This window comes from Balaenoptera acutorostrata, chromosome 13, assembly GCF_949987535.1.
Source record: "Balaenoptera acutorostrata chromosome 13, mBalAcu1.1, whole genome shotgun sequence".
NCBI lineage: Eukaryota > Metazoa > Chordata > Mammalia > Artiodactyla > Balaenopteridae > Balaenoptera > Balaenoptera acutorostrata.
The window spans coordinates 4,539,611-4,552,415 of NC_080076.1; the positions used below are offsets into that span (position 1 = coordinate 4,539,611).

The window sequence follows — 12,805 nt, forward strand, 5'->3', positions numbered from 1 at the left end:
GAGCCAAGGTGAGGACTTGGGTCTAGAATGTCAAGAACTACTACAACTCAATAATAAAAGACAAATTCACCCAATTAAAAACGGGCAAAAGATTTGAATAGACATTTCTCCAGAGAAAACATACAAATCCCAACAAGCACATGAAGAGATGCTCAACATCGTTAGCACCAGGGAAACGCAAATCTAACCGCGACACGACAACAGTTCACACCACACTCAGGATGGTTACAATCAAAATGCCACATGACAACGAGAGCTGGTGAGGACGTGGAGGGATTGGAACCCTCGCGCACTATTGCTGGGGATGTAAAATGGTGCGGCTGCTTCGGAGACAGCCTGGCAGCTCCTCGGACGATTAAACGCAGCGTATCTTACGGCCCAGCAATCCCACTCCGAGGTGTGTGCCCAAGAGAAATGAAAACATACGTCCACACAACAACTTGTGCTTGTACGTTTACAGCAGCATTATTTGTAATAGCCAAAGCTGGAGACGATCCAAGTGACCAGTAATGAACGACTGAATGAACAAAATGTGGTACAGACGCACAATGGAATATTATTCAGCCATAAAAAGAAGTGAAGTATTGACACGTGCTACAGTACAAAAGAACCCGAACACATGTTAAGTGAAAGAAACCAGAAACAAAAGACTACACGTTGAATCAGTCCAATTATGTGAAATGTCTGGAATAGGTAAATCCTAAGAAACAAAAGTAGATTGGTGGTTGCCTAGGGCTGGGAGGGTTGGGGGAAAGTGGGCTATGACTGCTAATGAGTTGGGGATTCATTTTCAGTGATGAGAATGTGCTAAAGTTGATCGTGGCAGTCATGGTGCAATTCTGAATGCACTAAAAACCACTGAATTGCAATGCACTCTGTAAGCGGGTGGATTGTAGGGAAAATGAATTGTATTGTAATACAGTAGTTATAAAAATAATAATAATAAATGTAAGCACTCATTGAACGATACAAATATATTACTGCGTATGAGAAATGTCTATAAAGGAAGCTAAGGTGAGGGTGAAATCAGGGTCAAAGCGAGCCACGCTCCTCCGTGAGTGGACGAAGCACTTGGCCCAGCAGATGGCGCCAGTGAGCTGTGAAGCGTCTCCCCCGTCCTCCTCCATGGCTCCCAGTTCCCCTTCTGAGGGCAGCTAAGTCCCGTGGGCAGAGCCTAGAGCCAGGGGCTGCGAGGACCCAGGAGGAAAAGGCCCCTGCAGACCTACAGTGGCAGGACCATGAGGTTCGTGCAAGGGGAGGAGGAAATTTTTTGCAGCCGATCCATCTAAATTAATATTTGAACTGTTATTTTTATTCTTCATTCATTCAATTTGCATTAAAAAAATTTTGGGGGGCTTCCCTGGTGGTGCAGTGGTTAAGAATCCGCCTGCCAATGCAGAGGACATGGGTTCAAGCCCTGGTCCAGGAAGATCCCACATGCTGCGGAGCAACTAAGCCTGTGCGCCACAACTACTGAGCCTGTACTCTAGAGCCCGTGAGCCAAAACTGCTGAGTCCGTGTGCCACAACTACTGAAGCCCACGCACCTAGAGCCCGTGCTCTGCAACAAGAGAAGCCACCGCAATGAGAAGCCCGCGCACCACAACGAAGAGTGGCCCCCACTCGCCGCAACTAGAGAAAGCCCGCGCGCAGCAACGAAGACCCAGTGCAGCCAAAATAAATAAAATTAATTAATTAGAAAAATTATTTGGTGCTCCTCTCCAAAGAAATATGAAAGGAAAACGTGAAGAGGAAAGGAAGCCAAAGGAAAAGGATAGGAAGGAAAAACCTCGATTGAGAGGACCGAGAGTCCCTCCCGAGGACTGAGCTTCCATCAGGCTTGTTCCTGGAGACGCGGTCCTGCCCACAGGGCCTGCACCACCGCACCCCTCAGCCCCAGAGCCTTCCCCCCGTCTGTCTCCCCTCTCCATTCGCCGTCAGGCCCGTAGAGACCGGCTGTGGGCGCTCATCCTGCTCTTAGGATCCCAGGTGGGACCCCTGGGCATCCTTCGGTCTCCTCCTGAGTCTCTTGTGTTCCTCACCTTTCTGTTTGTTTTCTTGGGTTACAGTCATGCTTGACCTGAACGAATCACCCAACAGAACCCTGGGGACTTAGAAAGGGTATTCCTGGCCTTGGCCTTCGCAGGAAGGAGCAGTCGCCGGAGAAGGCAAGGTGAGGGCGAGGGTCAGGGAGCAGAGACGGAAGCCCAGGTCTTAGCGTCCTCCTGGGGGCCCGGCGGCCCAGCCTGGGCTGCAGGGCCTCGCAGAGGAAACCCCTTTGCCCCACAGGCTCCGGTTAATTCCAGCTGGTTGTTCTCACACTGGGAACCGAAGTTCCACGTGCCCCTGTGCTGAGTACTTACATTTAAATGTAAGGACTTCCTGACTTCTCAAAGTCAGGCCACACCTCTGCGGTGTAACCATCCCCCACCCCGTCCTTCCCCTAATCCAAAGAGCTTCACTTCCTCAAAGCCTCGCCTCCCACTGGACGCAGGCCTCAGTGGCCACTCTGCTCTCTCCCAGCCCCAGCCAACAACTGGAGACAGTTAGAGGAGCTGTGTACCTAGCTGACAGTGGCCTTGAGATCCCATGGGCTGCCTCAGCTGATGACACTTCTCTATCTCCTGCCACGAAAACAGCAGGCATCTCCGAAGGAGTCTGGGTGGTGGTTAGTTTCTGATGTTGAACAGAATAAAGAATAGAAAATGAAAGCGCTCTCACCGCACACAGCCTGGGCCAAGGGTGTCTCCCCGGGTACACACAACGGCCCATCAGCCAAGCCCTTTTCCGCCCGTAAGAAACTTTAGTGCCGGCGTCAACCTGGATGCCAAGAATTCTACTTACCAAGTCCTTTAGAGTCTGGTGTGACTTTTACAGAGGTCGCTCTGCTGGTGTCTGCTTTGATGAACTTTATAATACAGGAAAAATGCTTTGTTAGCCTAGTTTATCTCACCATGAGAGGATTAAAAACAAAAGTTCCAAACCAAAACACAGGCTTTTCCGGCTTGTGTTCATTCCCTTGCCGGCTCTGAACGGAGCCCAGCGATTCCTGCTGAGGCTAACCAGTCCTGCAGGCTGGTGAGGGCGTGGCTTTCACAGGGCAGCCTGGACTCACGCCAGGGCCAAGGAGGCAGTTTCAAGGAGCGGAACACCCCAGAAAGTCCCAAGAACTGCAGTGTGTCCACCATCCTCTCGTGGGGTCTGCCGGGCGAGTCTGACCCCCAGAGGAGGGGTCAGTGGCCGAGCCTCACTCCCAGACCCAGAGGTGACCCGCACGCCGCACACAGGCGGCTGGGATGCCAGCACAGGCTCCGCAGGGCCGCGGAGGGCAGAGGTCACCAGAAGCGGGGACCGAGGAGGCCCTGGGCGCCAGCCCGGGGCGCACGTGGAGCTGAGAACAGGCTCTGCCCCTCCCGATGGCCGACAGCCGGCTGCAGGCAGGGGGCACAGGCTGTGAAACAGGCACAAAGCACCACCACGTGCCGCCAGGAAGGGCCCGAGGTCGCTTCCCACAGCGGCCGGCCAAAGACCGGCTCCTGACGGCGGGGGGCGCGTTTCTTCACCGCCTGGGGTCTTTGCCAGCGGGGAGCCGGCTGCCTGCACAGGCCGCGGGAAGGAGGAAGCTGGCCTGTCAGCGAGCGAGGCCACCTCTTCCGTCCGTGTTACCCTCCCCGTCTGGCCAGGGACCTGGGCCTCTCCTGACATCAGCCTGAGGGACTGCCCGGGCTCACTGCCTCTGGAGCCTCTGTCTTCTGGAAACATCGGCAGCACAGAGGCAAATACGCGGAGCAAAGGAGGGCCGGAGCTCCCAGAGACCCCTGCTGCTTCTCCCCCAGACAGGCAGCCGCGTCCCCCAGGTCGGGACAGAGGGCAGGAAACGGTGAGGGCGCTGCCACCACTTAGAGCTGGACGCTGAGCTCCTCAGAGGCGAGCCTGGGGCTCTGATCCCGCACCGGAGCCCACGGCGCCCGCCCCGAGAGGGGAGGGTGTCCCCCCCCCGGGCATCAGCGGTGCGGGGCCCAGCCTGGAGCCCAAACCTGGGGTGAGGCTGAGACCTCCAGAGCTCCTGGCTGAGGCTGCACCACAGCCGCTGCCCCCTTTACTTCTTCTAGACCTCGTCTGAGGCATTTTTGCATAAGAGTGTTAACAGAATAAATCTAAAATACCTGTAGGAGTGACCGAATGATCTCAGGGCACAAGAGGTGAACTCGGGGCGTTCCGGCGGCATAACGAGAGGGAGCAGGGGAACGGGATGGCGGGGCTGAGGTCAGTGGGACCCGAGAGGCAGGGAGACCCAGACTCAGAGCAGCAGGAGGGTGACCGGGGGGGTGCAGCGACGCCTCCGGGAGTCGGGAGAAGAGGACAGGGTGCTGGCAGGACGGGCCAAACGGAACTGTCACCAGAGAGCACGCCTGCTTTTTACCTAGATACGCCTTTAAGTCTTATCTTCTAAAGCTGAAGTTCACAGCACAAACTTGTTTTGATTTCAAAACATGGGGCTTTATGACCTTCAACACTGGGAAGCAAGGTCCCAACGATAAAGGGAAGGAAGAATTCCAGGCTTGGCCTCCTCCTGAATCAGTGCCACAGGCTACTGTGCAGCTGGGGACGAAAGTTCAACACTTGAATAGTCAAGAACGAGGGCCATGTCAAGGACAGGGCAGGAACTTTTCAATCCCTGTGTACTACGCTCCTGTAGCTGCCAGAACCAAGTGCCACGGGCTGGGTGGCTTAGGACAACAGGAGTTCAAACGCTCACGGTTCTGGAGTTAGAACTCAAGGTGCCAGCAGGGCCGCACCCCCTCCGAAGGCTCCAGGGGAGGGTCCCTCCTGCTCTTCCCTCGGGCGTGGCTGGCAATCCTCGTGTTCCTTGGCTCGTAGCGGCATCCCTGCCACCTGTGCCTCTGTCTTCACCTGCCCTTCTCCTGGGCATATCCCTGCCTCTTCTAAGAAGGACTAGGCAGTGGCTTTGGGGACCACCCCATCCAGTAGGACCTGATTTTAACTAATTACATCTGCAAACGTCCTCCTTCCAAGTAAGGTCACATTCCGAGGTTCCAGGAGGACATGGATTTGGGGCCATTATCTGACCCAGTACACTCTGTTAGTCTCTTGTCACTAATATTCTCTTATTTGCTTATTTAATAATTATCATTTGACTCACTTGAACATAAGCTGCATGACAACTGAGACTTGGTCTTCCTATGTCCCAGGTCCCCAAGAGCCTAAGCTGTGCCTGTCACAGAACAAGACCAAGTCCAGCCAGTATTTACTGAATAATTACATGCATAGCCTTGAAGGACACCAAGAGTAGTTGATTTTCACTAATGTAACTAGTTCTACTTCAACACTGTGTAGAAAATGCAGAATCTGTCTACTAATAAAACTATTCCAGCTGTAAGCCTGAATAAGGGAAAAAGTGCATGGCAAGTTTGGGCAGACTTTTCCCTCCCGGCAGACCCCCAAACACCCACATGTGCACCTCTGTTCACTGACCTGCCTGCTGGGAGTCCCCTCCAGCCTCCCAGCTCTCCATCAGCAAAGCCATGCCAGCTGCTCCAGGCTCACGGGGACCCCCCTCTGCATCCCACGGAGCCCAGAGCCTGCACCTCGCCAAGTGCCGCTCCCCTTCCTCCCTGAGTGACTGCAGACTTGCTCTTGTTCCCTGATGCCCTCAACCTCACTGTGATGGGTCTGACTGACATATTTACACATCTTGCTCAATCATCACTGTTTTCAAACTGAAGACTCATTTCTGTCTTTTTTTATTCTGTAAAATGCCTAGTAATTCTCTAATATCACTGTTACCTGAAAACTGGGTTCACCTCTTGGTGGGTGTCGAGCCAAAGGACACAACCAAGACAGAGAGTGGGAGAAGGAAGGATTTATCACTTGCAACGAGTAAGGAGAACATCAGGGATATTTCGCAAAGCAGTGTCCCCCCAAACAGCAAAATTGGGAAAGTTTTAAGCTAAGGGAATATGCATATTCATGAAGGGGCTTCAGCACAGAATTGGGGCAAAGGTCACCAGAGTCCAAGTTTTAGTTGACTGAGGTCACGAGGGTCAGAAAAGGTCAACATTATCACCCCTGAGGTTCCAGTTGGTCTCGGGGTTGAGCCTTCAGGCTAATCTTTATCACTGAAACGGAACTGGGAGTCTCTACAACTGATTTATTATCTTCACTCTTTTTACTTCTCTTGCCTGATGACAGTCATTTGTTTCCACCTCCTTTCGTTCCCTTAAGATCATTAATTACGGAGACCTGTTCAAGGGCAAGCATGGTGGCCAGGCTTAGATCCCAAAATGGCTTAGGCTAAAATGGCTTCTCTTCTGTCAAAAAGCTGCATCTGGTTCTTTTCCTCCGGGGACCCCCTACCCTATGTGCTCACATTACTTCTCCACCACTTCCTTTACTCTCTTTTCTAGGACTGCTACTACAGCTGGCTTTCAGTCTCTCATATGTCCTCCAGCTCTCTTCTCTTTTCCATCTTTTTTTCCTTTTCTCTCTGCGCTCCACTTCCTGGGTGAATTCCTCAGTCCTGCTGTCCGGCTCATGCATTCTCTCTTCGGCTGTGGCCAGTTCCATTAACATCCTCTGCTGAGTTACTGCAGTGACTAGTTTCCATTTGCAGGGTTGCTAATTGGTTGTGTTTCCTATCCATCTGTTCTTGACTCATATGTGCCCACTTGTTTTATAATTTCTTATTCTTAGTCCTTCATTTATCTCTTGAAGATTTTAAACGTACTTTGTATCCATTTTGAAGCATGTTCTACTGTTTGCATTTCAGTGGCAGTAAATTCACTTCCCAGTTAATTTTGTGGATTATCTTTCTTATTGTTAGTGTTTCTAACATACTTCAGAAATTTAACCTGCGGGCTCAACTTGAACGACGACAATTGGTTTATTCTCCTTCTCTCTGCAATGGTTTGTGCCTAGAAATCTGGGGTTACCTCCCCCTGGTGCTGCAGGACGCCCAGCCCGGGGCCAGGTCCCAGGCTGAAGGCTTGGCACTCCCCATGTGCGATGGGGGCGGCACTGTGTCTTCAGCGCGGAGACCCACCCCACCCCTGGGTTCCCAGCAGCAGCGCTGGCTCTGGCTGCCCTCTGTGCCTGGGGGGCTTTTGGTCCCTGTGACCCTGCAGGCATCTCGTTCCCAGGTGCCATGGTCCGTTTGGACCCAGAGTCCAGCAAAGCCACAGCTTCAGCCCCTACTCACCACTGTGTGTTTTGTTTTATTTCTGTTCAGTAGGGATATTTATTCTGTTTTTGAGTCTATGTCTTTTTAATTAAAACATTTAAAGTACATGTAATTGCACTGTTTGAAGAGGATGGCAGAGAGTAAGAGTGAACTCATACTGAATCTTGATCAGAAGACCCTACCACGAATTCATCTCTATAGCCTGGCCCTGTGCCAGCCTCAGTAAACAGTCTCAACATGAAGACCCATCAGAAACGCATCCCCTCTGGGGACAGGAACCCCTCGCATCCTGGTGTGTAGGAGTTACCTACTGTCCTGTGCACTGGGCTGGGACAGGGGTGTCCTTAGGCTTCAATTCCCTGGCTCCAGTGTTTCTCCATCTGCCCCAAGACAGTGAGACTAAACGTGTAACAGCTTGTCTGGGCTCCACCACACGGACCATGTGCCCATACTTCCCTTCAGGCAGGAGCTCTGTGCTGGCTGCCCTCACGGGGCCCGAGGACCGAGGCTGGACTCACACCACCTCTTCCCTCTCCCACGACATCTCCAAGGGCCCGGCTCCCAGCACCAGTCAACAAACTCCTCCGCAGCAACCCAAGTGAGAATTAGGTTTTATAAAATACGTCTGCTCAAAAATAGGTTCCGAAATCTTTTTGGTAACTTAAACCTTTAATTTACATTAAGTTAAATGATGGGTGATCATTAAATATCCAGATCATTTCTAAATAAGATAAAACACTGACATTTCTAAACATAAGTTTAAATTTATACACTTTTGGCTTATTACCAAGAGACTAAAGGTATTTGAGTCTGTTAGTAAATATGTTCTTTCGCCACATTGAAAATAACCTGTACTATGAGGGAGCATATGCCCCTAGAAATTATGACATGATATGTATGTAAATTTGCTCACCTACTACAGAATGTTGTATGTGACAAACAGTTCACGATTGCCTACCTCCTAGTTTTCACTAGATGTTAATTACTAAGGGTTAAGAATTCTAGTCTTCTATGTAAGTGAAACTACTAGAAATAAAAAGGGTAAAGAAAAAATCTCTATATACAAAGTATGCAAGGATGCAAAATGTGATTTTGGTAAAAAAAAAAAAGTATAAGGTATGAAGATGTGTTTTCGTTAAGGAAAAAGGAGAATAATTTTGTCCTAGTGTAGAGGTTATTTAATGGTTGTTTCATTTTTTTTAAGGAGAATAAAGGACAAAAAAATAAATAGGTATAAAAAGTTGGAGAAGAGAGAGTGAGAAAAAAAAAATCTTACGTTGTGTGGTCAAGCTGGCTAAAACTAAATGAATTTATTCTAAGATTTTTGTTTTTTAAAAAAAGATCTTTAATATCAACAGTGTGCCTATGCAAAACTAGAATTCAACATTCTTACTCTGTTAAAAGGACAAGGTTTTCTTGGATTATTGCAAAAGATTTTTCTTTACCTGTTGAATAATCTGCCTAGAAAACAAAGATTCTGCACTTATCAAAATAATTTCCTGTATTTCATGTTGTTTTAATCAGCTCTTTCATTACTTAAGAAAACTGAGTCTTCTCAATATTAAAAGAACTAAAGTCTTTTTATAACTATGCAACTTTCTGAACATGCCTTTGAAATCTTTTAAGTCACTTTAGTTAGAGATAACTAAAAAAAAAAAGAGAGAAATAAGTATTGTTTCATGGTGACTTGTGATCACATTGAATCAAGTGTCTTAAACCTGTTGACATATCTGAGAACCTCCCAAAGTCAAATTTTAAATGAAGTCTTTTTTGACCTAGAACCAACTTTGTGATTTTTCCAGAGGGCCCCCAGAAAATATCAAAGATTTGTTCTCTCTCCTTATAAAAATAGTGATATGAAACTAGTTAGGCTTATTTAATATGTTAAGTTACATGAGAAGCATTGTCAAATAAAAGCGATGTTTAACAGGTTATATTTGTATGGGTGTATGCTACTAATATAAGTATTTCAAAATTGTGCAAAAATTCCTGGAAATTTGTCAGTGTCCTTACTGTCCAATTAATCATCATAATTCCAATTTTTATCTTAAAACGTTGTATGCCTTAGAAATAATCAAATTTCCTTGTCCACTGAGTCATTTTTTAAAATGAACTCTCACCATATCTTTAACTATTTAACTATAATGAGACTATATAACTGACTTTAACTATTTAAAGTCTTTTGTCATTCACAAAGAGTTATAGTTTTATTCTGATTCTTCTCTGAAAACATTTATAATCAGCTACAGGCAAGAAGCACCATGATGACATCACTTGAATTAACTTTGAGACCATGCCACTGGACTGAGCAAGGATTTCCAGAACTAATGGAAAAGCTGACGTATTCATAAAACTTGTAACCCAAGATTTAGCAAAACAAAAATCATTATATGGGACTGAATGAACTGATGAGAATGATTGCAATTTTTGTGACTTTTTGTTTGAAATATTGCTAGTTCTTTAATGTTTTGTTTCCAGGTTTAAGGAAAACTTTTTTTCTCTTAAGCTATCTGTAACTTATAGTAATCTGATAAATTGTATCTTTGTAAACAGAATTGAAACATTTATGTTTTTCTCCCTCATACCTCCAGTATTTATAAACTTTTACTGAGTGCTCTTATTTTCATGACACTGTAGTTCAATATATATATATATATATATATATATATATATATATATATATATATATATATGCAAATGCATAAGTTAAATAAGAATCTTTTCTCTGTGTAACAGGACTAAATTGAAAACATTGGTTTATTACCAGGGCCTTGGCTGAGATGCCATATTTGAGAATGATAGGCATAGAATCAGATGTGAACGGAAGTTTTAAGGAACTAAACTTGACTTTACTGAGCCAATAAAGCCTCCTGAAAAGACAGCCTGGTGCCTTGTTACAGAGTTCCTACTCTTACAGGTGAGTAAGACAGGTCACTTTCTGGCAGACCCAGGAATCTTTAGGTATACTGGAGGCCTCAAGAAGAAGGGAATTCACCCAAATCTTGGTTATTGCAGGTCAAGTCTGATGGTGACACTTGGCTTGGCTTCCTGGCCTTGAGAAGCTTTTACAAGTCTAATCTGAGATTCCTTTTGAAAGTTCCAGTAAAGTGGACTTAAGAGCTGATATGATCAAACACTACTCTTGCAGCACTTCTGCAAATAATCAGGCCAAGTGTAATGAGACTAGACTGTTTACCAATTAGTCCTGCTCTGATTATATTTGATAGGAATGGAGGTCACTGTTGAGAGAACATTATGTTACAATAAAAAACTATAGTACATCCATTATCAGATCTAAGCCCTATTCACTCTCTTTGAGGTTTTGTTATCTCTTCGTAAACTGGACCCTGAATTCTGCTAGTTTCCTCCAATATCTGGCTACAACTCTTTAAACTAACATTTCCAATTTTCTCCTACCCTTCTAACTTGGAGTCACTATGAACTAAAGCTGCCCTTTTCCTGAAGCCCTACAAACTGGAGCTGATATAAACTACAGAGAAATCACCATGATGAATCACGTATGGACAACTTGCTTGACTGCTGCTGGGTGGGCCACTCGGAAAGTTCACCAGAATGCCCAACACCATCCCAGAGTCATTCAAACTACAAACCAGGAAATTTGCCAGAATTGCCCTCACTCCACCATCTAAAGATGCTTTGAGCCCAACAGCCAGAGGTTTTCTTGACCGACTGCCCTCTGGACTCAAAAACAGAATTTGTAGTTTGTTTTAATCATTAACCTTTATTTTTGTTTCCTTAGAAATGCTTCTTATTAAATAGGTCATTGCTTGCACCATAGAGAGCCCTAAATGAGATACAAGTAGATCAGTGGCTGCTTAGGGTTGGGGCAGGAATAGGGGAATAGGAAAGTAATCGCTAAGGAGTATAGGACTTCTTTTTGAGGTGATGAAAACATCCTAAAATGAACTGTGGTGATGGTCACATATATCTGTGAATATACTAAAAATTATTGAATTCCATGCTTTAAAAATGCAGATTCCTAGACCTCCACCTCAAAACTGTTCACACTCATGTTCTGTGTGTGTGTGTGTGGGGCGGGGTGGGGGGGCGCAGCAGGAAGCAGAGCAGGGTTCAGAGTTCAGTGAGAAAGGGCGGCAAACTGTACCTGGGTGTGTAGAGCTCTCCACATCACCCTCTAAGTGGTACTTGGACTGTTGCGTTCAGCAGTTGGAAGTTGTGCTCCATGGTTTTGATAAGAATGTTGCTTTCCGTGGGAAGAAAAGACGAGTATGGAGAAGTGTGCTGTTGAACGTCTAGTTCACCCCACCTGCCTGGGCCTTGCGTCAGCACCCCGGACCCCAGCATTCACTGAGGGGAACTGCCTTCCAGGCACTGTATAAGATGCTTGAAAATAATGCCATTTAATTATTTGTTGGAACGTACAGCCACCCAAAGCGTGCCGATAAACTACTTCCAAATGCTGCGTCGCTCAGGCTGAGAAAGGGAGCACCTGAGAACGTGTCTAAGTGCAGGTGGGGATCCGCTCCGTGACCTGCCTCACCGGCGTGCACACGCACCGTCAGGCAGGCGGAAGGCTAGCACTCTGCTCCCCTAGACTCTGAGCGCTGGAGGGTCTACTCACCATCCTTCCTACTTTGGGATCCACTGGGCGGCAGTTCTGTGGTCTCAGCAATTCCCCCGGACCTCGAAGGAAAGTGGAAGAGGAGGTCTCACCAAGGCCCTCAGCTGGTCACATTAAACATCCCCCCACGAAGGGCCTGTCTGCCCCCTCCCCACTCCCCCAGAGGGAAGACAAAGCTGGAATAGTGGACCTATTCACATTCGGAAAACAAAGCTGCTTCAGAGACATGCGTTCAACTAGCCAGCAGAGGGAGAGACAATGCATCTCGCATGCACAGACATGGGATGAGGCAGCGGCCTGGAAGTCATCTGATGTTACTGAAGGCCATCAAGGCCAGCCCAGGCCGTGGGTGACAGCCCAGGGGCTTTGCCTGGCGTGTGTGGAGGGTGTCACCTTTGGCAGGGAGCAGGCGCACGTGCCCAAGGCTGGCAGACCTGAGGGAGGCCACGCGAACACACGCTGTTACCTTTGGCAGGTGACACCTCGGCCCTGTGCTGTCACTGTGACCCTAGAACGCGTCAGCATGACAGGCTGGGCATCAGTCTGCTCCGGCTGCCACAGTGAAGGGCGGCAGAACGGGTGGCTTAAACAACAGAAATCTATTCTCCCCTAGTTCTGGGCCGGGAAGTCCAAGATCAAGACGTTGGCAGGGTTGGTTCCTCCCTAAGGGCAGGGGGATCTCTGCCTGGCCTCTCTCAGCTTCCAGGGGCTGCAGGTGATTGTCCATGTTCCCTGTCTTGCAAACGCATGGCCCAGCCTCTGCCTTCGCCCTCACGTGGCCCTCTCCCTGGGTACATTCCTGTCCACACGTCCCCCTTCATAAGGACACCAGTCATACTGGACTAGGGCCTGCCCACATGACCTCTGCAAAGACCCCGTCTCCAAATCCGGTCCCACTCTGAGGTACTGGGGGTTAGGATTTTAATACGGATTTTGAGGGGATGCAATTCAACCACTAACAGGCTGTGAGTCTCCAAAGCACTTAGAGAGACCTTTCAAATC

At 47.9% G+C, this 12,805-nt stretch overlaps 1 protein-coding gene across 7 annotated transcripts in view; it reads right to left on the reverse strand.

Annotated features, from left to right (window-relative positions):
• The window catches only part of CNDP1 (carnosine dipeptidase 1), a 28,244-nt gene extending 23,871 nt beyond the window's left edge, over window positions 1-4,373 (reverse strand). For 2 of the 7 annotated variants that reach the window (XM_007172755.2, XM_007172752.2), the window contains exons 1-2: window positions 2,844-3,230; window positions 2,563-2,675 (exon numbers count right to left, since the gene is read on the reverse strand). In XM_007172755.2, coding sequence (XP_007172817.1) covers window positions 2,563-2,645 — 83 coding nt within the window. In that variant the 5' untranslated portion in view covers window positions 2,646-2,675; window positions 2,844-3,230. Of the gene's footprint in view, window positions 1-2,562; window positions 2,676-2,843; window positions 3,231-4,165 lie in introns of those variants that run through there. The other 5 variants (XM_028164118.2, XM_007172754.2, XM_028164119.2 and 2 more) reach the window with 5 other exon arrangements.
• Between the last annotated feature and the right edge of the window lie 8,432 nt (window positions 4,374-12,805).